Below are 23,498 nucleotides of genomic sequence, written 5' to 3'. Positions count from 1 at the left end.
TCAGGCCAGGGGCATTCCCAGACCTACCTGGAGATAGTGAGGATTGAACCGCAGACCTTCTGCATGCAAAGCAGATGCCCTCTGCCTGTATTTCATCATGCAAACTTCGGCAGATAGAGCTAGGGGGATGTATCCACTGTTAGTCATACTCAGAGTAGACCCAGTGAAATGAATGGACATGACTAATCTAGGTTCACTGATGCCCATGGGTCTAGCCGGTATGAAACTTAAGTTGAATACAACCCAGTGTGCAGCCTTCAGCCAGTACAAGCTCTGTCCCCTGTTCAAAGCTAGTCCTGAGCTGAACCCAGTGACAGTCATTCACTGTGTTGGTGGGTCTCCTTTGCCGGCTTGCGCAAGCAGATGGCTGAGTCCAGTGTCACACAGTTCCAGTGGAAACAAATACATTGGTGGGATGGCTCATCCGGCGACAGAGCCGACATGGCCTCGGATGCAGACTCAAACATCAGCTGTCACATCAAGTATGCCGGGAGGGTGAGCTGAGAAGGTAATTAGGAGCTGTAATTCATGCTAGGGCATTGTAATCCGATTGTCAGGTGGCTTTTTGCTCCTGCCCTGATTCAGGCTATGCCCAGTCCTTATTTGGACAGAGAATAGGGCAGCCGCTGCTGATCTAGGACAGGTGACGTGCTTGGAATATGCATGAGATGAATCAATGGCTTTCAAGGGGCTTACATCAGCCTGGTACCCACAAGCTGATTTAGGCTACAACTTCCATCAGTCCCAGCTAACAGGTAGTCCAAAGTAGCTGGAGGGCACCAGGTTAAGGAAGGCTGGCTTGTCTATTCAGGGGGCTCTTTTTGCACAACTTTCCCAGGGCTGGATGGGATGTTAAGAGAAGCACAACCCACCATGCCATCAGAGATGGCATCCTAGTTTTGAGATCTCCCCCTTTCCGTAGTGCTCAGTGAAACCCACCCTGTTCCCTTCTGTCATCATATCAGACCCTTGGTGACCGGTACTGTAGAAAAGGGGAAACACCCACCGCATGGTGATAATTAGGACATGCAATAAAGCAGCACAATGCATTGTGGGAGAGGAAGGAAAGAAATGACCTGGGGTTGGCAGTAACCCATGGCTCGTGTACAGAACTGGCCCTACTGTTAGGCAGAGCAAAGTGATCTGCCTCAGGCAATGGTTGCTGGGGGAGGGGGCGGCAGTAGCAACAGCAGCAACACGCACCTCTGGGTGCCTCCTCCCATTCCTTCCCAGTCATCTCCCTCTGTTAGAGGACAGAGATGAAGCAGCCTCCATTCTAGCCTGCTGACCTCAGGAGCTACAGTGGATGCTGGCCCATGACTTGTGTTGATGTCACTGCCTGAAGTACATGGAGTAAAATCACAAGAATGTGATGGGCTTTTTTTCAGCCGGAACTCAATTCCGGCCCCTCTCAGGTGGGCACCATTGCCATTATAAGAGAAAGAGGGTGAGTTCCAGCACCTCCTTTTCTAGAAAAATAGCACTGATGAGAGCCCTGCTGCTGGATCAGGCCAAAGGCCCATCTAGTCCAGCACCCTGTTCTCACAGTGGCCAACTAGATGCCTCTGGGAAACCCTTAAGGAAGGTCCTAAGTGCAAGAGCACTGGCCCCACTCATGGTTCCCAGCATGTGGTACTCAGAGGCATTCTACCCCCAACAGTGAAGGAAGAACATACATGTCCAGTTGAGCAGCCATTGATAGCCATCTCCCCCTTGAATTTCTCTAACTGTGAATTGTGTTGAGGACCTTTTTTTGTCTCTCCTGAATCTTCCAACATTCAACTTCCTAGAATGTCTCTGAGTTCTGGCACCACCAACCACCCAACCTGCACAAGTGGAACTGTGTGCAACTGTGTGCCACCTTCAGACCTTCCCCATCAATGTGGGAAGGTAAGGGTGGATGACACAGCAAAGGGGACATTGTGGGGGGCAGTCTCCTTGCTTGCCCCCATCCTCCTTCCACACTATAAATCTATATGCATTCAACGAATGCATGAGCAGAGCTCAAATTCCTCGGGCCTTTGTAAACCAAGTGCATTGCTTTCAGCTGGGTGCAGTGGTGACTAGCTTTTTCGTGCAGAATACCTTCAGTCAATGTACGTCCACCAGAGGCCACGGCAGCAGTGCCCCACCAACCTCAGCCTGGCCTCAGCCAGCCTCCAGCTGCCGGCCCTCTTACTTACAACCAGTGAGGCAGTGGCTCTATTTGTCATGGGCTCTGACTCCACCTACTACTAGTCTCCTTGCCTTCCACCCTACCAGTCCCAGTGGGCGCCAATCGCCATTGCGTACCTATCAGAGATGGGGAACACCTGTGGTCCTCCAGATGTTGCTGGACTTCCAACTTTCATCAGCCCCAATCAGCAGGACCAACAGTGATGGTCAGTCATGGTGGCTGGGAATGATGGGAGCTATGATTCAACAATACTTGTAGGACAACACTTGGCATCCAGTGGTCTAGGAGGGAGTTCCTGGCATAAGGGGCAGCAAGAGACCCTGTCCCTGCTCAAGGGCACATTCCTGCCTACTTGGGATGGGGAGGGATCAGGGCCAGAAGGGGGAGAGTCCCACGGGGTGAGATAGAGGACCCTAGAGAGCTGCATTCAGTCTATGGGCCAGGGGTTCTCCACTCCTGTCTTAGAACAGAGTGATGAGTCTGTAGGGAAAATAGCTCATTGTCAAGGTCATTTCCAAGAGTCGCATCTAGTGGGGTATATGAAGCGATATTATTTGTGGGTGGGGGAATACCCTACTGCTCCCAACATTCAGTGCATGCAGACCCACCTTTCTACCTTCCTTTCACACACACCCCTTTATCCTTTTCATGCCTATTCTGGCCTGAGACGCTCCGCCATTAAACCTTCTGACCCACACCAGACATCCCACAAATGTCTGCCTTGCTGCAAGCAAGTAGCCAATCTATCTGTGAGCCTTTCTGAAGACCACAGAGTGATGCCTTATAAAGAAATGCAACACTGCCCTCTGCTGGCAGATAGGTGGAGCTGCTAGCAGAGTCCCTGCCTTCTCTGCCCTAGAGCCTTTCAACCTGTCTGGTTGCTCTGATGCCCCTTCCTTCCTGTCTCCAGTCTCCACTGCTTGCACCCAGTCCTGGGAATGGGACAGTGGTGTGAGGCTGGCATTAGCCTCAGCCAGCAGCTTTCAAGTTTTCTACCTTGAGGGAAGAGCTTCCACATCTTTCTGTTTGCCAAGGCTGAACAAAGGCCACTGAACCCATGCACATTGCAACAGGTCAAAACTCTTCAACAGAAGGGCCCCAAACGTTGTCAGGCTACAGCTCCCATCACCCCTAGCCAGTTTAGACAAAGTTCGGACAGAATGGGAGTTGTAGCCCAACAAGTTTTGAGAACCCAAGGTTGAAGATCACAAGTCCTCCTCCTGTGGGTGTATCTGAGTGGGCACCTGTTCCCTCAGTCTTTATTTTCCCACAATGCATAGGAAGTTCTAGTTCTAGCACACTGTAGGTTAACAAAATGGCCACTACAGTTTTTTGTAGTGATGACCTTTTTTCCACCCACAAGGCAGAATGTCAGGTGCAAGTGGCCACCAAAGGGATCAGAGCAGGGGACTGCTGTCTAGCAGTGGTCCTCTATAGGCACCACTAATGGGATGGACCCCAGCATTTACCTGACCATGCCACATGGTAGCGTCGGGCCTCGTGATGATGGTTGGAACTCTTTCAGGAAAACCTGTCCACTGTTCCAAGTCTTCTTATTGAAGAACCTCTGAGAAACCACCCAGCCATCTTTCAGGTTCCCCAAAACACACTTTAAAAACCATTTGGCCTAGAGTCAAAAGGATGCAGTGAGGGTTGGAGGCACAGTGGTATTTTGAAAGGCCTCTGACCAGATTCGTAAGAGCCCTGTGTGATGCCACTAAGAAGTTCCACTTTTTGTTTTTCTATTAAAAATATCAAGGATATTAAAAACACAACCGTGCCATTCCTATTTTTTTTCCCCTGTGCCTTTTAGAGCAATTGTTTTACAACATTTCATCAATTCAGGCCAAGGTCACCAGAAAGTCACTTATCCGTGACTCTCTTTTCATAGAAATCAGTCCAATGTCAGCAAAAGTGAGCTTCAGCGATGACAAATTGTTCTTTAAAAAAAACTAACTGTAAGAAGAAGAAGGGTGCTTGATTGTGTACAGCTGCCTTTAGGGGGATTTGATTCCAGACTTCGTGCCTGGATTTGTGCCTCTTGTCGACCAAGTTGAACCACCGAGGCGTGTCCTGAATCTCTGGGGCACAATTCACAAAAAGAGACATTCCCTCATTGCCATCTCAAAGCACGTTCATTCAGTCCAGGAGGAAATTTCAACAGAGATTTCTCTCCTGTGCTTTCTGCCCCACCAACACAGTGGAGAGTAAACTAACTCCATTTGCTTTTGAGCATTCCCACCTTCCATACTGAAGCACTTTTAGAGGTAATGTACTGTAGTGGGCATTAGTTGCAACTGGCTTTCACCAGAGAGTGCCTGGACAGTGAACAGGTAAGCCTCTTCAGTAACAGAGTTTCCCATATCAGTCTATCCTTGGCTGTGGCACCATTCTTGTGAAAGTGAAAGAAGAAGTTCATTGCATCTCAGCACTAAGCTACAGAGGACTTTTAAAATAAAATAAATAAACAAATAAATAAAGCCGCAAAGGTAGCACATTCATAAATGCACAAGATGGAGACCCAAATAATCTGTGTATCCATATATAGTGTAAAAGGAGCAGGCCTGCAAATAAGTTAAGATCTTTCTTCTTCTTTATACCTTTATATCTCTAAAAAGTCAAGACTAGGGGGTGCTACCCAATTTGGATGAATGCAAAGCAAAATGCGGGGAGGGGGGCTTGCTCGCATATAAAATGTCTACAAAGAAGGTGCAAGAATTTCAATAAGATGTATGAAATTTCTCAGGGGGAGGGGAGTTCCACACACCTCTAAGTCGCCACCAAATGTCACCCCGAAACTGAATTCGAGGTAGATTTGGAGGGTCCTGCTCAGGCAAAAGCATCTTTAAGAATTTTGAGAGAAACGTTTTAGGAAATCAGCAGAATTACTCTGGTGTGGGTGGGGACAAAAATCACACACATCTGTAGCCAAGACACTGAAGGGCTGGACATACCTTTTGATATCTCCTCATCACCAAGCCTCCCATCTTTCAGGGCAGCCTACATGTAAGTGCCGCCTCCAGTGGTGAGGGCTGGGAGCAGTGGTATGGGTTGAGTCCTTGGTTTCCTGGGTTTGACAAAGAGCTGGGTCAGACGGCATTGCTGATGGAGACCCAGCACTTTGTGTTCCTCTGTGCCCTCCTCCTGGTGATCCCCAAAGTTCTCATCCTTTAGCATCCTTGTGCTCTCTTCCTGCTCACGGTCACATGGTCCACACACACTCCCTCCCTTCCCAGCGCACCCACAATGTAGCATGTTCCATGGAGTTGTAGGGGAAGAGTTTGCCCAAACTTCTTCCATCTATGGAGGCAGTTGGGTGCCATATCCAAGTAAAGCAGGGAGCAGGGATTTTTGGCAATCCAGCATCTGGGGGAAGATGAAGCTAAGTGCTACTTTTTGAGGCTTCAAAACCAAGGAGCCCCACCGCCACCCCCGCACTGTGAAAACCTTTTGGAGGCGCCTTTTTAATCTCACCCTCCACTGCTGACTTAGGAGAGGCTCCACCTCGTCCAGAAGGAGTCCATGGAAGACGTGCCACGGACCCTGCTCTTCGCCACACTTTCGCAAGCAAGGACAGGCCCAAATCAAGGGCAAGGGACTGTGTGCCACCCGGCATCCTGGGAACGTGATCCCTGATTGGCTGCCGTGACTGGACTGTATGGAACTTCCTGACTGATAAATGCTGGGAAATCCCACGGGTAAGCAATGTGCTGTCTGGAGCTCTCCAAACCAACCATATTCAGGGCACAAGATGGAAGTGATATTTCATAATTTCAGCGGCTGCTGTCCATCCCTCACCTGCAAGGTTTTAACGTCACTTCCATACTGAAGGGTTCTGAGTGACCGACAAGCACAACAGCTAAGGCTGGTTGGGATATATAACTGTATAGTATAAAATTTTAACTTTTAATCACATAACTGTAGCACTAGCAAGAAACCCACAGGGCATATAATCCTTAAAAAAATCTACCATCTAGTATCAACCATCATACAAAAAAACCACAAAAAATCGTGCTTCTTTCTTTCTGCATAAAATTGCAGTGTTTACTTATCAGAAGGAAGTTGCTGCTGCTGCTGTTTTTAAAAGAGTTTTGATAACTGTTACCAGGCTCATCCCAAACCCTTTGCATTTTTGTTTTATTTTGCATTGGAAAAGACCGAACAACCCAAATTTCTAGCTATTTGTGGATTGGTTGTTTGTTGTCTGTTTTTAAAAAAAGAAATAGTCCTTTCTTTTGATAAATAGCCTCTAAAATGACATTTCTGAAAAAGGCTTTCCTAACAGTTATTTTTTAGGCTGCAGTTCCCACTTCCCTGGGAGTAAGTCACATTAAACTCAATAGGGCATCCTTCTGATTAGACGTGTACAGGACTGCACAGTCCACCCTATTTTCTAAATCAAATCCTGGAGAAGATAAACACTGAAATTATCTGTCTGACAGAACATAGACTTTCCACCCAATAGCCGAAGAGGGTGGGTGGGTGGGTGTTAAGGAAAATGTAAGTTGAGCTGTTAATGTGCATAAGAACCAGTTACTGTGCACATTCACTAGTGTTCGTGGAGAATGTGTGCATAACCATTCCATGAAGAAGGAATTGTGCACATTAACCTGTGTTAATCTCCAACAGGCCTCGGGAAATATGATCTCGGCTAAATTTTGTACTATTTAGTTTCCTCCATGGGTGTCTAATGTGCTGCTCTTCCTGGCAACCTCCTTTTCTCGTTGGCCTCCTTTTTGTGCATAAATCAGTCTTTGCCAACCTGGTGCCCTCCAGATGTTTTAGACCACAACTCCCATCACCAGTCATGCCAGCTGTGGCTGACAAGAGTTGTGGTCTGACACATTGGGAGGGTACATGCAGTTGCAGCATGCATGGAGAAGTCTAGATCCAACATGTTAATTTTATTAGCCATGACTGTATCAGCTATGAAAGTTATCATAAGGTGTGGTTTTTTCCCTTGGTTTTTTTTTTAAAGGATTCTATCTATATATCCCAAACAACCTTAGTTATTATGGGCACAACCCACAAAGAATGTCTCTTCCATGAGTCCCTCTGAAATGAATGGGGACTGCACCATCATTTCAGTGCAGGAGGACATCCCAGTGGGATGCGTACCCAAATCTTTCCAACCCCCTGGGCCAAGTTTTGTCCAGTCAGTGGGAAGAATTCCACAACAACCTCATGTCTTAGTAACTTGTTGAAAAATAGGTGGATCTCAGGAGCTTCTCCCAGGAATCGGGGCCTCCACCGTGCTGAGATCTGCCTGTAGCTTAGAGACACGAAGGGATGGCGACCCTCCCCCACCTCCGACACTTGGTGCCCGGCCTGTCTTCTCAATGCCATGCCAGGGAACCGAGAGGCGGTCTTCTCAGCCTCTGTCCACATCTTAGTTCTTAGCAATGTGCCTAGAAGCAGAAGGCTTTCCACTCGTTAAGACAAAACAAACTACTGTACAGTGACTGTGACATGTGGTTCCATTTTTATTGTAATGAAATTTAGCCGTAATGGAAACAATACTGACGATGATTATGATATTATTATTATTATTATTATTATTAAGAAGAAGAAGAATTAATAAGAAGAATTAAAATAATTACTGTTTGATTACTCCAGGCCCAGAGCATTGCTTGGGAGGCATGCTGAGGGGCCTGGTCAACCTTTGACATCGTGGCTCTCTGGTTTCTTATTTGAATTTTATAGGGACGTAATAAGCTGCCTTATACTGAATCAGACCATGGGTCCATTTAGCTCAGCATTTGTCTTTGTTGACTGGCTCTCTGGGATTTCAGGCTGGGTTCCCTCCCAGCTCCACCTGGAGATGTCAGCGATTGAACATGGGGACTCCTGCCTTCAAAGCAGGTGTTTAACCACTGAACAGTGGCCTTTCTCCTAGGTGGTGAAAGGGAAGTCTGTCTGCCGCTGGCTTGAGGAAAGATGATTGGCACTGTAGACATGATGGAGAACTGTTCAAAAGGCCAGAGTGAATAAATAAAATCTGGCACTGGAGAAGTCCCATGTTCTTCTATGGGATCAGGGTGGCTCACATGTCCAACTTTACAGAGGACGGTGCTCCATTGGAAGGGCTGCCAGTCGTCTGTTTGAAACCGTCCTCTGTTTCATTGGTCTTCAGCTGGTGGGACATGGCCTGATCTCAGGTGGGTTACAGCAGCAGCAGCAGCAGCAGCAGCAGCAAGCAAATAGACGGTACAGAATTAAGAAACAAGTCCCCAGATGAAGACTACTGCTTTAATGGAAGGGGTGTCCAGTCCAGGAATGATTTAACGATACAAGAACCATAAGGAGGGAGAGCAAGAGAGGCCTCAGAGTTGGCCAGCCACCACCATCAGCATTTGGACAACAGACTGAGCAGGCAGGCACAGAGGACACCTGGTCACAGTCTTCCCTACTATGGAGAGATGAACTGTATTTCTATTTAAATTACAGTAATCATTTCTAAGTTTGCATCTGTATATATAAATTAGCACATGCAAATTTTATGCAAATCTGTATCCTCTTTTGTCCTCTTTCTTTCTTTCTTTCTTTTTTGGTGATGGATAAATTGCCACTCTAAGGAGTACACACCCACCCACCGACTGTCCCCATTGATGTGGGAAAGTGTTTATTCACTGGTACGTGTCCCTGGCTGTATCTTTCCCCTGTTTTCATTGATGCTTTTTTAAAAAGGTTGGGGGGAAGGGAAATGTGCTCATGGTCAGTTTACTGCCACCTCCTGCTTCAGAAGCCAGCACACAACTGTCTGTTGCCAAAAAAAGTGGATATCTACAGCCAGAGTTGCCAGCTTTTCAACCATTCCCTGTAGCTGTGCCTTCAGTAGTAGCAGGAGCTCCAGCAATTACATTTTTTCTCAGTTATGATTACGTTACAGTGGTACTTCAGGTTAAGAACTTAATTTGTTCCAGAGATCTGTTCTTAACCTGAAACTGTTCTTAACCTGAGATACCACTTTAGCTAATGGGGCCTCCCACAGCCACCGCGGCACCGCTGTGTGATTTCTGTTCTCATCCTGAAGGAAAATTCTTAACCCGAGTTACTACTTCCGGGTTAGCGGAGTCTGTAACCTGAAGCATTTGTAACCTGAAGAGTTTGTAACCTGAGTTACCACTGTATATACTGGTTAATGTCAATATAGGCTTCTTGGTGGTTTACAAGTACACAAATCAATTCAAACACTGAAATATGAAAACCAGTCAAAACCTTGGAATAGAAACATACATAGACAGTGTGGCATAGTGGTTACAGCATCAGACTAGGACTTGGCCGACCAGGTTTCAAAAATCCCCACTCAGTCATTGAATCTCACTGGGTGACTTTTCAGCTCATCACTGTCTCTCAGCCTAACCTACATCGCAGGGTTGTTGTCAAGGATAAAATGGGGAGAGGGAGAATGATGTATACCACCTTGAGTCCTGGGGGGAGGGCGAGAAATGGCGGAATAGAAATGTAATGATAGGTAAATAAATAAATAAATGAATAAAACAGGCAATAAAGTGATTTCATTAAAACAACACAGTAATTAAAAGAGGAGGCTCAGTCAGGAGGACCCGGGAATGTCTGGGTAAAACCTGTGGCAGTGATCTGGTCCGAGATTAAAGGCACAGCAATAAGGGTATGCTTAAAAAGCTGACAACTCCACATACAGCAGGCCAAGACAATGTTTCGGCCCTTTCTACATTTTTAATCTGTGAAGCACCAGCAAGTTTCACTCTGGCCTTCCTTCAGAGAGTGGGCCAAGCCAAGGCAAGATGCTTGGTGGGTGACGCACCACCGAAAGCCAGAAAAGCAAGCTGGGGTTCGTTTCCAAAAGTCAAAGCAGGTAAGCGAGTTGTGGGGAGGGGAGCAAGAAGCCTACACTGGGGAGGCTGAAGAAACAAGAGAAGCTGACCCAGGCAGAGATGGTGCGATGTGCAGGAGGAGGTGCTTCATTGCGTAATGTCTGTGAACAGTAAAAGGACGTTAATGTAAAGGAAGAGGGGGAAGTGGAGGGCGGCTTTCAGGGGTGAGGGACCTCCATTATTAGGCCAAGTCATGGAGGACAAGACTACCAAGGGCTTCTAGTCACAGTGAGTATGTTCTGCCTCCACTCCGCCTCTGAAGGCCAGTTGCTGGAAATACAGGAGGGGGAAAGGTACTTGTGCTCAGGTCCTGCTTGCATGCTTCCCTTTGGGGCATCTGGCTGAGAACAGGATGCTGGACTAGATGGGCAATCGGTATAGAGTCCAGCAGGCTTTTCTTATGTTCCTATGTCAGCATCTGGAACACCCTGAACCATATCCGGCCAATGAAGAGTCGGCACATTTGTCATCATCCCCCTATTTGCCAACTTCTAACCTAAAACAGTGGTTGGGACATTAGTTCCAGCCACCAGATTCTTATCCCCCTCAATCCTCATGGGTCAAATCTGACAGGTGGCTGGGGCCACCCACCTGTCAATCATCTGACATCACAACAACACGTGGTCCGTTTCTGCCTGCATAGTTTCAAGGGTGGAGGCAAAGGCACAGGGATTCCAAAGTCCCACAAACAGGCATGCTGAAAGCACCAGCAATCGCTGAGGATTGGTGCATGTGGAGGTCAATGCACAGGGATTTGCAAGTACCACTGTTCAGCTGATCATCACTTCCTGTAAAAAACAACAACAACCAACCTCAACTGCATCTTTATTTATCCCACACCTCTATGGCAAGGTTGGGGAACCTGTGGCCCTCCAGATGTTGTTGCTGGACTACAACTCCCATCATCCCTAACCATTGGCCATTATTGCTGAGGCTGATGAGAACTGGCAGCTGACAACATTTGAAGGTCCAGAGGTTCCCCAGCCCTGATATATGACATCAGGTGGGTATCAGGCAGCTTGGTGGGGCTTGACCAAAACAGCCTTGCAGGCCAAATGGGGAAATCTGATAAGGCCTGTTTCGGCCTGCAGGCTGAAGGTTGCATACCACTGAACTAAAATGATGAAGCCATCCAGGAAAATAACCTATTAACTGGAGCTTTACAGCTATGGCCAGGTAATTCACTGTCTGTTCCCATTTCCAGCCATTTCTGTGTGATCCTTTTAAAATTGTGCTTTACCTCTGCACCAGTTGTGGATCACTTGATTTGACCATGGTTGGAAAAACCGGGTTGTATAAGCTCTGCCAACCCAACCCCCTTTCAACCTCATGAATTCCATGTGGATGATAGGGAAACTGTTCTTACTAGAATAGTATGGTTGGTATTTGCAAGCCACAATCTGCTCAAAAAGAGGTCTGTAGGCAATATCAAATTCAAAAACATTAAGTCCAAATGATGGAAAGGGAGGTTGAGATAGTTCCATCTGAAGGACCTTCACTCCAGCTATGAGGAAGTTAAGGATGATGACCGAATATTGGGTGGAGATCTGTTTTCTGGTGGTGGTGGCGGCAGCGCTGAGGGGAGCGGGAGGCAGCGTGCGACCTTCCGCACCATTGTCCACAAATCAGTCCGGAAGCGTTTGATGGAGAAGCAATAGATGAGGGGGTCGATGCAGCTGTTGAGGCTCAACAGAGCCACACTCAGCATATGTAGGTTGTCCAAGAAAGATGGAGGGTTGCAGAAGGAACTGGCCATGCGGTCAGCCACCCAGGGAACCAGAGAAAGATGGTAGGGCGCCACACAGACCACAAACACCAGCAGCATGCCCAGGACCATTGCACGTGCCCGCCGGCGGTGCCCACCTTGGCAGGTGCCGGCTGAGGCCGAGAGAGATCTCATGATGGACATGTAGGCCCCTAACACAACCAGGAAGGAGGCTGCAAACAGAACCACCATGGCGCAGGCATAACTCCTCCTCCCTGAGTGTTGTTCAAAGCATTTCATGCTAATCGCTTCCACCTGGTAGGTCTGTTGGGTCAGCAAGGAGGGGACTGCGCAGGCAAAGCACAGCAGCCAGGCCACAGCGCAGCCCACTAGCGCCCCCAAGGGCCTGTTCAAAGCCATCTCCAGCTTGGCAACGGTACAGTAACGGTTCAGGCTGATGAGTGTCATGAAGGCCATAGCACTGTAAGTCGCCAAGTAGTAAGTGGCTCCAGCCAAGCGGCAGAAGGCCTCCGGCAGCTCCCAATGCCCCTCCGCCAGATAGTAAGGGATCCAGAATGGCAGCGTGAGGTTGAAGAAGATGTCCGCCAGTGTCAGGTTGATGAGGTAGATGCGGATAGCCTTCCTCACCCGTCCGCTCTGTAAGAAGACCAGCAAGGCCGCCACGTTGCCCGGGAGTCCCACACACAACACAAGGCAGTAGACGGCCGGCACCAGGATGAACTGCACAGGGTCGTTGAGCCGGCACTGGCCAACCACCAGCCCGGAGGTGGTGGAGTTGTTCATCCCAATGCTGCCAGATGAGAAGAATGGAGGGAGTTTCGTCATCAGACCAAAACAAAGCAAAATCAATGAGGAAAGAAGGGGGCAGATAGGGAGATGGAGAAGGTGGCACACCAGTTTGTGGGTGTTTATGGCTGGCGGGTAGGAAACACTTTGCAGATGGCTAGATCAACTGACAGGACAACCTGAATGAATGAATGATGGACAGGACACTTTTTTAGTGAAAGGACATGGTGGGTTAGTATATGGATGATCAAGGCGATGGATGGATGGATGGACACAGACAGAAAAGGGATGAGCAAGATAGGCAAGATTGAAGAAACCAACACACACACACACACACACACACACACTGCAATAAACCTCAGAAAGTTTTAAGCACAGGAAAACCCCCCTTGCATTCCAGGAAGTCTGATTCTCTCTTTCCAGCACGCTGCTCTGATGCTTGGAAGTTTCTTCTGGAGGAAAGGGTAGCACAGCTGCGAGGAGATGCCTCCGAGAGCTGCCACCCTTTGGTGGAGACATGGCTCCTGGCTCCAGCCAGCAGCTGCCGGGGCTTAGCGCCGGAAAGTCCCGTGCCTCTCCAGCTCCCAACACAGTTCACCTGTTCTTATCGAGTCTCACTGCCAAGCCAGAGCACAGCTGAAGCTGCCGGGAGGAGCTAAAACATTTAGCTTGGTGAAATCTCCTCTCCCTCCCTCCCTCTCTCCCTCCCGCTCTCTTTTTTTCTCTCTATCTCCTCCGCAACTTTGGCAGAGAAAAAGGAAATGCAATCCAAAGCATGGATCGGCTAATCAAAGCAAAAAGTAGTTCAAGGTTTATTTTCCTTGGGTCAGAACAAAGGGGAACTAGGGGCAAAGTGGGAATTGAAATTGTGGATGTCAGATTCAAATATATATATTATTCTTGCAACAAAAATCCAGCTGAAAATTACCCCATTGAGGTTGAAGAAAGGTAGTTGTGGGTTTAATAGTAGCTCAATTATTATTTCACACACACACACGAACACACACACACACACATACACATTCCCACCAATAACATCATCAACTGTTTCTTGTCTGGTGGAGTGGAGAGAAAGTTGATTTGGCTTTTCAATAAGGAGGTTAAAAAAAAAACAACAGCAAATACACCTGACACACAGACATTTTAACAGAAAAAATACCTAGTTCTTCATTAGCAAAATGTTTTATACTAAACTGGTCCTACACGCAAACATGAATTAGCCAGCATTTTACCAGATAGCTTTGGGGTGATTGTTTCTTGCTGCCATACAGTTCTGCAAGGGGAACCACAACAGAATGAAATAATTTGGAACCAGACTGTTGTCTTCTGCCGTTTTGCCCAGTTGCTCATACCTGAGCACACTTCCATTGGAGAAAATCACAGGCATCATTTTTCCAAGATCCCTCTAACATTCCATATCAAGCCTTCCTGAGTATACATAACACTTAAACAATAAAATAAAAGCTAAACAAGAAGCAGTCTGAATTGGTCCCAGTTATAGTTGATGGATCTTAGAGGTTGCCAACCTTTCTCACTGTCCTTGCTCCTGTGCCTTTAGCAACAGTTTGGCATGTAGATCTTGAGCAGGTGGAGGGGTTTCCCCACCACTACCACCCCGCGTGGAGTTACCATGCAATACCACCTGCAACGTTTATTTGGGTCAAGCTGCAGAGGAGCCCAGACAATAAAAAATGTTGGGGAATTCAGTGAATCTATTGCACAGAAATGAGCTCCAGGGCAGAGTCGATATCTTTCCGGAGCAGAGATGGGTGCTCCTAAATCAGCTTAGGTTCCATTCTTACCGAACAAATGCAGTCAAAATCCTGGCAAGCGTGGCACAGTGTGTCTCGATGCAAATCTGCCTTTCTGTCTCTGCTTCCAGCAAGCCAAACTACCCATGCACAAGAAGCCCACTTAAAGCCCAGCTTTCTGCAACATGCTAGCAAACGACTGTCATAATTTTTTGTGGTTATTTATCACAACTGAGTCATTTTGGTACCAGCTGGGCAAAACACTACAGGGATAGAGCAGGCAGGTGGAAACAGTTGTCGATTTACAGTATTCGCAAAAGTTTTGAAAATCCAGCTTTGGCAGAGCAAAAGTAGCTGGGAGGGTTTTTTGTTTTCTTCTGTTGGCTCAACATGTAAAAATGCAGGGTCAGGGGAGCTGGGCTTCAAAGTGAAAAGGGTGTGGGGTCTCATGGGGGGATTCCCATTACAAAGGGTTAATTGATGAGATGGTTGAGATCTTTAAAATGGGACTGAGCATAGGTCTTGAGGAGGGCAGCTTTTCCGGGGGATGAAAGCACAGTTCGAGTTCAAACGGGAGCTACGTTTTGTCTGCCAGAAAGTTATAAACCTCTGCATATGTGCACATGTGGCTTCATCTTGCCATGGCTGCAGAGATGTCCTCAGGGCAGGGGACAAAGCATGACAGCTAATGCTAGCTTGGTCCTCTGTGATTTTGTCAAATCCCCTTTTCATTGAATCATAGATTTTTAGACTTGGAAGGGACCCTGGGGATCATCTAGTCAAACCCGAGTAATACAGGAATATGCAGCTATCGCATACAAGGATCAAATCTGCAACCTTGGCATTATCAACACCACGCTGTAACCAACTGAGCTATCCAATTTGTTGGCCATCATTTTATCATGTGGGAGCAAATTTCATACTCCGACTCTCTGGCATGGTCCCTGTTCTATGGGTGGGGCTGATTAGAGTTGTAATCCAAAACATCCAGAGGGCACCAGGTTGGGGAAGGCCAACACATATGTACCCACAGCAATGGGGTGGAGATAGCATTATTGGTTTCATTCAAATCATTTAAATTGAAAGAGGATGCTAGCTCACTCTGGACCTATGGCAAACTTTGGGCTCTCAAATTTCAGCAGCACCCTGTGCAACACTGACATTCAGCACCCCGTCTTGCCTTCCATTATTCTTTCTTGTTGTGGCACCCCCTGCAATGCCCTCTCAGCTCAGCATTCAGTGTAGGAGAACCAGTTGCACTTCCTAAATCTGCCTCTGCTCTGGACCATCCAGTATAAGCATCATTCTTGACCATCAGGCTAAGAGTTTATGGCATTGCCCAGTCATCATTTCCCCCCCCCCAAGCTACATATCTTTCCACACTTCAGCATGTCTACCCTTTATGTCAATGTTCACTCTCTTTTTGCAGAGCAAAGAGTGGCAGTTCTAATTTTAAAACCAAGCATGAAAGTGCTTAAGAAACCAAGGCTGGTGATGGCTGCTTTAGCATCTGAAAAGACACCTGGGGCTATAAACCTCCCTCCAACTCAATAACTAGACACACAATCAGGCAAATCCTTGCAGCTCCAATAGCCCACTTCACCCCAGTTGGCCCAGCTGACCCTTCCAAAAATCTTTCAGTGCTTTCTCCTTGGAAGTGGTGGCTGGTGCCCCATAGGGCAGAAGGCAGGGAGGCCAACAGTAGGTGGCGCCAGAGCCAATGACAGGCAGAGCCAACTACAGTGGTACCTCGGGTTAAGAACTTAATTCATTCTGGAGGTCTATTCTTAACCTGAAACTGTTCTTAACCTGAGACACCACTTTAGCTAATGGGGCCTCCCGCTGCTGCCGCGCCATCGCCGCACGATTTTTGTTCTCATCCTGAAGCAAAGTTCTTAACCCAAGGTACTATTTTTGGGTTAGCGGAGTCTGTAACCTGAAGCGTCTGTAACCCGACGTACCACTGTAGTTCTAGTTCGCTTCCCATCCTCCTCCCTGCTGAGTTCTACAACAATGAGACTATACACACACATCCTTTTTTTTTCCACGTTCATGATGATTTGTGCTCTTGATGCCATCAGTGAGGTCACACATGATCTTGCTTTCAGTATTGTTTGTTCCTACATTGGGGAAGCAATACAGAACAAACTAATGCAGAATAAATCCACCTGATGCATTTTAGTTGTGTCAATAACTTGTTGCAGAATACGCCCAAAATAAAAGAGCAAGCCGGAGGGGCCCCAGGAGGAACAAACTGGTGGGTAGTTTCATCCCTGGAACTGGCTGTAAGTAGAAGGCAAGCAGGTGGGGGCTGGCTGGGGGCAGAGTGAGGTTGGTGGTGCAGCACCCCGTTCACTCTAATGGACCATCCACCATTGCTGCTTGGCACCATCCTGCCGACCCAGGAAAACCTCAAAGTTTCACTCTAGGCATGGACAAGTCTGTCGGTTTTGGTTTCTCTCAGGTTCTTATTTTCCTACTCTTAAATTCAGTTCTCCACATTTCAACATCAGTTTGGTGGGGTGGGACCTCAAGAAAACTCACCAGCATTTTAGTCTCCATTTCTCCTAACATTCACATTTTTTGCTATGCAATTTTCCTTCCGTGTATGTTATTTCCCCCAATGTATCCATTCTTATGCACAGCAATTGCATTTTTGTACACACTTCTTTGGCTGGAAAACCGCATTGCAAAATTCGGACGAGTGCGCCTTTTGGAGGATGGTTGCGCTTTGGTTCACATATTGTTTCAGAAACTGAGAATTAAGTCAATTCGCCTTTCAAGGCCAACTGTATCAAATTCCTCCTGCATCCCCAGAAGGAAGGCAGGTGGGGGCTGCCTGAGGGCAGACTAAGGTTGATGGGGCAGCACCTCATTCGCCCTAATGGACCAGCCTTTGCACCTCCCTGCCAACCCAGGAAAACCTCCAAGTCTCTTCCAAGTAACCTTCTTACCCTTCCATGGTGGTCTGTATTCCCTGCTCCCACGGTGCGTTCCTCTCAAGAAATCCTGCTGTGTTCTCTCTGATGTGCGAGTCTTGTGATTTGCCCCCCTCCCCCTGTGGCCTCCCTCTATCTTTCTCCCCACACGCACAAGCCTCCCGGTCAGAGGTTAATCCTTGCAATTGTGCAGACAGCAGCTGGCCATGGGGCAGTGCACCTGTGCATGTATGTAAAGTGGATTTCCCCAAAGGAAACAGGAGTCAGAGTGGCATTGCTAGGGGTGGGGGGACACCGGGAGGCCAATGAGTCCAACCCAGTGTTCATCTACCCCTCACACATCACACACAGTGCAAGCGGAGTAGCAGGGCTGCCAATGTATTGTGCTGCCTGCAGGGCAGATAGTGGCAGCTGGCTCAAGGAAGCGAGCCCAGCCGCAAATTAATTATTATTATTATTATTATTATTATTATTATTATTATTATTATTTATTTATTTATACCCCACCCATCTGGCTGGGTTTCCCCAGCCACTCTGGGCGGCTTCCAACAAAGTATTAAAATACAGTAGCACATGACCCCCACGAGGCAAAAACGTTGATTGTAGCATCCTCAGGGCAGAAAGCAGGCCTTTCTCCCACTTTTGTTGTTTTTAGGTTCCCCCCTTTTTATTTCGACAAATCTTGAGGCTCCCCCAAACCCACTGATATCTTTCTCTTGTGCCCATGGAGCTGTTTTGGGTTACATAAAAAATGCCACTCACTACCTGAAAATAGAGAAAACAATGTTGCCTTTAAAAGGAATCAGCCACAGTCCTTTAAACCTTTTTGAGAATTTTTTTCCTCCCCCATTCCCCAAAATGACACACTTTCTGGGGCGGTGCTTGGTTCCCTTCCCACTTCAGCTCCCTCCCCCACAATGCATGTTGCACATACACAATTGCTCTTGTCTTGGCAGAACTTGCATTGCGGGATTGTCAGCAGAACAGAGCACAAAGCAATGGGGAGAGGATATGAATCAGCACCGGAAAAAGGATCTCTGCAAACAAAAGCATCTAGGTCGCCCACCATATCCTGCAAAGTTTAACAGTACAGTGCCTGGAAAGCTGAATAACCAAAGTGTGGGATCCCAGCAAAGGAAGCTCCTCATATTTCCATTCATGCACACATATTCATTTGGTGAGCTGAAGTGAGCAGACTTGTCCCTCCCATGTCCCATTTGGCATTTAGCTTTTCATCCTCTCATCAAAGGAAATGCACAAAAAGAGCATCACAGAATTGTAGAATCATAGATTAGGAAGGGACCCTGAGGGTCATCTAGTCCAACCCCCTGTAATTCAGAAATCTCAGCTCAAACATCCATGACAGATGGCCATCCAACCTCTGCTTAAAAACCTGCAAGGAAGGACAGTCCACCACCTTCCAAGGGAGGCCATTTCATTTCTGAATAGTTATTACCATCAGAAAGTCTTTCTGGTGTTTAATCAGAATCTCCTTTCTTGTAACTTGAATCCATTGGTTTTGGTCCTCGCTTGCTCCATCCTCCATGCTGCAGCCCTTTAGATATTTGAAGATAGCTACCATATCTCCTCTCAGTCTCCTCTTTGCCAGGCTGAACATATCCAACTTCCTCAACCGTTCCTCATAAGACATGGCTTCCAAACCCTTGATCATCTTGGTCAGCCTCCTCTGCACATGTTCTAGCTTGTCAAGATCCTTCTTAAATTGTAGTGCCCAGAACTGGACACAGTATTCCAGGTGTGGTCTTACCAAGGCAGAACAGAGCAGACACTATACTTCTGTTGTTACAGCCTAGAATAGCATTAGGGTATTTTGCTGCTGCATCACACTGTTGACTCATCTTAAGCTAAGACACCTAGATCCTTTTCACATGTACTACCGGCAAGCCAGGTGTCCCCATCTTATATTTGTGCAACTGGTTCTTCCTGCCTAAGTGTGTAGGCTTACATTTGTCTATATTGAAATCCATTTTGTTATCGTTGGCCCAATTCTCCAATCCGTTAAGGTCATCTTGAAACCCAATTCTGTCTTCTGTGGCATTGGCTCTCCCTCCCAGTTTGGTGTCATCTGAAAATTTGACGTGTATCCCCTCAATCCCTTGTCATTTATAAAGATGTTGAACAACAACAGGCCAAGGACAGAACCTTATGGCACTTGTTACTTTTTCCCAGGATGTTGAGGAACCATTATATAGTGAGCACTATCTGGTTTTGCTCAGCCAACCAGCTACAAATTCGCCTAACAGCTCATCCAGCCCACATATCAGCAGCTTCTCTGCAAGAATCTCATGGGGAAACTCCTGTGTCAGAGGGAGACAGGCAGATAATATGGAGGGGTCCCTGATTCAGGAGGCAGTACCACTGCTGGCGGCAATTCCAGGTTTGCTACATAACTGGATGTAAGTTTGCACAACAGCTGGAGGAAGCCTGAAGTACAATGGCACAGTAGTTCTTGCTGCTGTTGTTATTCCATTAATATACTGCTTAATGCTGAAATGGATTTCGACCAGCCTGCAAAACCTAAAAACCAATGGTATGACATTATTAAAATACAGAAAAATTAAAAATACATCATAATTAAAATGCACATTAAAACAATCCCATGAAAATAGAAATGGTCATAATTAAAATGCACCATGAAGCAATCTCATTAAGACAACCCAGCAAGTAAAACAAGAGCTTATTCCTGTCCATAAGACCATTCAAAGTCTAAAGTTAAAACAGGCAATTTAAGGGAATCAGCCACAGCTCAGTGACAGAGCATTTGCTTGGCATGCAGAAGTTCTCAGGGTCAGTCCCCAGCATTTTGACTCCAGGTCGGGGTTGGAGAGATCCCCATCTGAAATCCAGGAGAGCCACTGCCAGTCATTGTGTAGACATTGCTGAGCCGCATGGACCACTGGTCTGATTCAGCATAAGGCAGTTTCCTGTGTTCCCAAAGCTTTCTTCATTTCCACAGCCTAAGTTACATGAGGAAAGTTGTTTTGCTGTTGCTTGTTAAACAGCTGGATGTCAAGAAACCCTGAGATCCACCAGTAGGCCCTAGTCTACCTTCTGCCTATCTCTCGATACTACACACTGCAGCCTGACTATACCATTCATGGCATTTTGTGTGTATTGGCTTCTTTCCATAACTAATTTCATTCCTGCTAGCCATAGATAAAGACAAAGAGCATTGCTGGTCACTGTAGCCCCACTCGCACCCAATATGGACAGCACTGGAAACTTAAAGCCCTGCTCAACCCCCTCTTGGTCTTCTCAGATTTCATTATCCACCATTTGCTTTCAAGGTTATCTATCTGAAGAGCCAGCAGCAAGCTCAGCACTTGATGGCACGATTGTGGGAAGCCCAGAAAAACTTTTTGGCCTCAATGGGACACATGTGGCTATTTTGATCTCCCACTATTTTTTCCATTCTGGAATGTAGCAAAGGTTAAGCATCACATCTGTCACTCCACCACTTGTTGCTCCTGGCCCCATGCACCAGTCATGTGGACCCCTGAAGGTTGCCTCCAAGGAAATGTGGCCCTGGGGCTGACAAAGGAACCCTCCCTTTGCCCTGGAACCTCCTGTTCCTCCTCCTCATAGCTGTTGCCTGCTTATCTGCCATCTCTGAGCAAGTGGGAGAGAAAAAGAACAAGGAGTAGCTCATGTGCAGGGGTTAGAGGGTCTAACTAGGGATCCAGGAGCCAAGAGTTCAAATCCACATTCAGCAACACTGGGCCAGTAACTGCCTAACTTACCGTACCTCACAGGGTTCCTTTGAGAACAAAACAGAGAGAGAGAAAATCATGTATACCTTCTTGAGCTTCTTGGAGGAAAGGTAATAAAATAAAATAAAATTGTAAAGCGTCATCACTCTGTTCTCACTGACTCTTTTCCAAAGTTCTAAAAGCAACGTGAGGTGAAGTTGCTCTGAGAAATTTTTTATTATTATTATTGTTGTTGTTGTTGTTGTTGTTGTTGTTGTTGTTGTTGTTGTAAGGATGGTGAGTTGAGCACACAACAAGGATGGGGAGGGCACTGTGAGCATCTTGCCTGCAGGAGCATCTTGTCTCCCAAATCCTGGAACCAGCAGCACCACCAATCCAGGCAATCTAACTAAACAGCAGGCATAGAGTTAACTGAGCAGCCACTTTGCTCAGCCCTTTGAGACTCAGTGAACACCCCATAAGAAAGGCATAAAAGCTGCCTGAGAGGCAGGGGGTGGGGTGGGGGTTCACTTTCCAAATGTAACAGCTGTGGAAGGAAGAGAGCAGGGAGACAAAAGAGAGAGATCAAAGTTAGAGCTTTTTTTCCTTTTTTTTTTTCTTTTGCCTTTCCAAAGAGACATTCAAACTTCCAAGCATCAAAGACACCCAAAAGGCTGAATTATGCTTATGTTAAAAAGTGTGCGCTCTGATTTGCAGCACAGTGGAGGATTCAGAAGATATAATTTTTTTAAGTCTGAATTTAGCAGCTTCCGTTAGCAAGATGGGTTAAAGCACTGTTCTGTACCACTAAGGTAAAGGTAAAGGTACCCCTGCCCGTACGGGCCAGTCTTGACAGACTCTGGGGTTGTGTGCCCATCTCACTTAAGAGGCCAGGGGCCAGCGCTGTCCGGAGACACTTCCGGGTCACGTGGCCAGCGTGACATCGCTGCTCTGGCGAGCCAGAGCCGCACACGGAAACGCCGTTTACCTTCCCGCTGGTAAGCGGTCCCTATTTATCTACTTGCACCCGGAGGTGCTTTCGAACTGCTAGGTTGGCAGGCGCTGGGACCGAGCAGCGGGAGCGCACCCCGCCGCAGGGATTCGAACCGCCGACCTTTCGATCGGCAAGCCCTAGGCGCTGAGGCTTTAACCCACAGCGCCACCTGAGTCCCACTGTTCTGTACCACTACCTTCCAATAAACCTAGAAATAACCCTTTAAAGGCAAAAGGCATCGAGGGGGGGGGAAATGTTGGTAAGTTTATGCAAATTCTTCAATTCACCGTTAAGTACATGCCTGCCTGACTTCCATTTGGAAGTTGTGGTGCCAAAAATGAGGAAAGGGCCCCATCATGCCTTATGTCTAGAGAGGCGGCAAACCCCTTTTAAAATTCCAAAACTCTGTTTTTAATTGTCCTTAACCAGAATTGGGTATAACTGCCATCTAAGGCTCAAAGTCCCTTCTCTATTGTGATCTGCTTGTATAAAACAGAGAATAGCCAAGGTTAGTCATTCTCAGAGTAGATCCACTGAAATTGACTTAACAGATCCATTCATTTCAATGAGTCTCTTCTGATTCCATGGTCTATCACCCAATTTTTTCTATTATGTATTGCTGTCTCATTTGATCATTGTATGTGATCTTGAGAATTGTTGTTAAGTAGCAAGTGCAGTCAGTGGTGAGAGATGAGGGGAAGCTCAGAGTCCAGCAATATCTGGATAATAAATAATAATAATAATAAACCTTTATTGTCACTACCACCTGTGTGCAGTGAAATTAATGGCCACAAGGTGGCTGCTCTATAAGCTCACGGGAAAGTACAGCTCCTCTTACATGGCTTTGCAGAACCTTTTAAATGATTTAGGTGGTGCTTTTATTGGTTTTAACCATCTCTGCCTATTTGGAGCACCTTTCTCTGCTTTTTACAATGCAGACCCATGTCTGCTCAGAAGTAGCTGTCATTGAATTCAATGGGGCTTACTCCCAGGAAAATGAATATAGGCTTGCAAGCTCCTCCTGACATTTTCAACTGTTGATTTATGATTTGAGAATGCTGCTAGCCACCTTGTGCTTTTTATGAGGAAAGACAAAGTACAAAAGTTTTAAGTAAATGAAGTATGACTGCATTGTTTCATTTTGCAAGTTGCGATCAATGGGCTTCTTTACCATCTGTTTTAGTGGATTCCAAACAATCTAGTGCTCACAATAGATTCATCTATTTCAATGGACAATTCAATGGACTATTTCAATGGACAATGGACAATTCATCTATTTCAATGGACAACCAAAGGTAATATGTAGCCAGGGTTTTTCACTGATGGCACTGGTATTGTGCAATTCCCTAAAGCAGCTGAAATATAAAGCACCATCAGTATTGGCATGCCATCGGCTCTTGAAAATACACCTACTTCAGGAAGCATTCCCCTAAACTTGAACTTCCTCATCCGATTGTTTTTACTGTTAAAACTTTTTACTTGCTTTGTATTAATGTATACATTAATTGTGATTTAATGTAATTGTTTTACAGTGTATTTTAATTATGTATGAATTTTATA

General features: G+C 46.6%; 1 protein-coding gene across 2 annotated transcripts; it reads right to left on the bottom strand.

Annotated features, from left to right (window-relative positions):
- Positions 1–9,664: 9,664 nt before the first annotated feature.
- Positions 9,665–14,908, bottom strand: LOC307222941 (platelet-activating factor receptor-like). Of its 2 annotated transcripts, none has more exons than XM_079988547.1 (2): positions 14,347–14,908; positions 9,665–12,548 (listed from the first exon to the last, which is right to left on the bottom strand). In XM_079988547.1, exon 2 carries the CDS (start codon positions 12,539–12,541, stop codon positions 11,537–11,539), a length of 1,005 nt encoding a protein of 334 aa, XP_079844673.1. In that variant the 5' UTR covers positions 12,542–12,548; positions 14,347–14,908; the 3' UTR covers positions 9,665–11,536. The 2 variants fall into 2 exon arrangements, with proteins under 2 accessions (XP_079844673.1, XP_079844672.1); XM_079988546.1 differs by lacking the exon at positions 14,347–14,908 and adding an exon at positions 13,777–14,144.
- Between the last annotated feature and the right edge of the window lie 8,590 nt (positions 14,909–23,498).

The sequence above is a fragment of the Podarcis cretensis genome, assembly GCF_951804945.1.
Source record: "Podarcis cretensis genome assembly, chromosome: 8".
NCBI lineage: Eukaryota > Metazoa > Chordata > Lepidosauria > Squamata > Lacertidae > Podarcis > Podarcis cretensis.
Note: the sequence above shows the minus strand (reverse complement) of the source record. Positions and strands in the feature narration are given on the sequence as shown.

Excerpts from the sequence above, each read along its gene's own strand:
- LOC307222941 (XM_079988546.1), bottom strand. The coding sequence starts at position 13,934 with ATGATGCCTGTGATTTTCTCCAATGGAAGTGTGCTCAGGTATGAGCAA. Across the intron at positions 12,549-13,776 it reads AATCACCCCAAAGCTATCTG|CATTGGGATGAACAACTCCA; the intron begins GTAAAATGCTGG and ends CTCATCTGGCAG.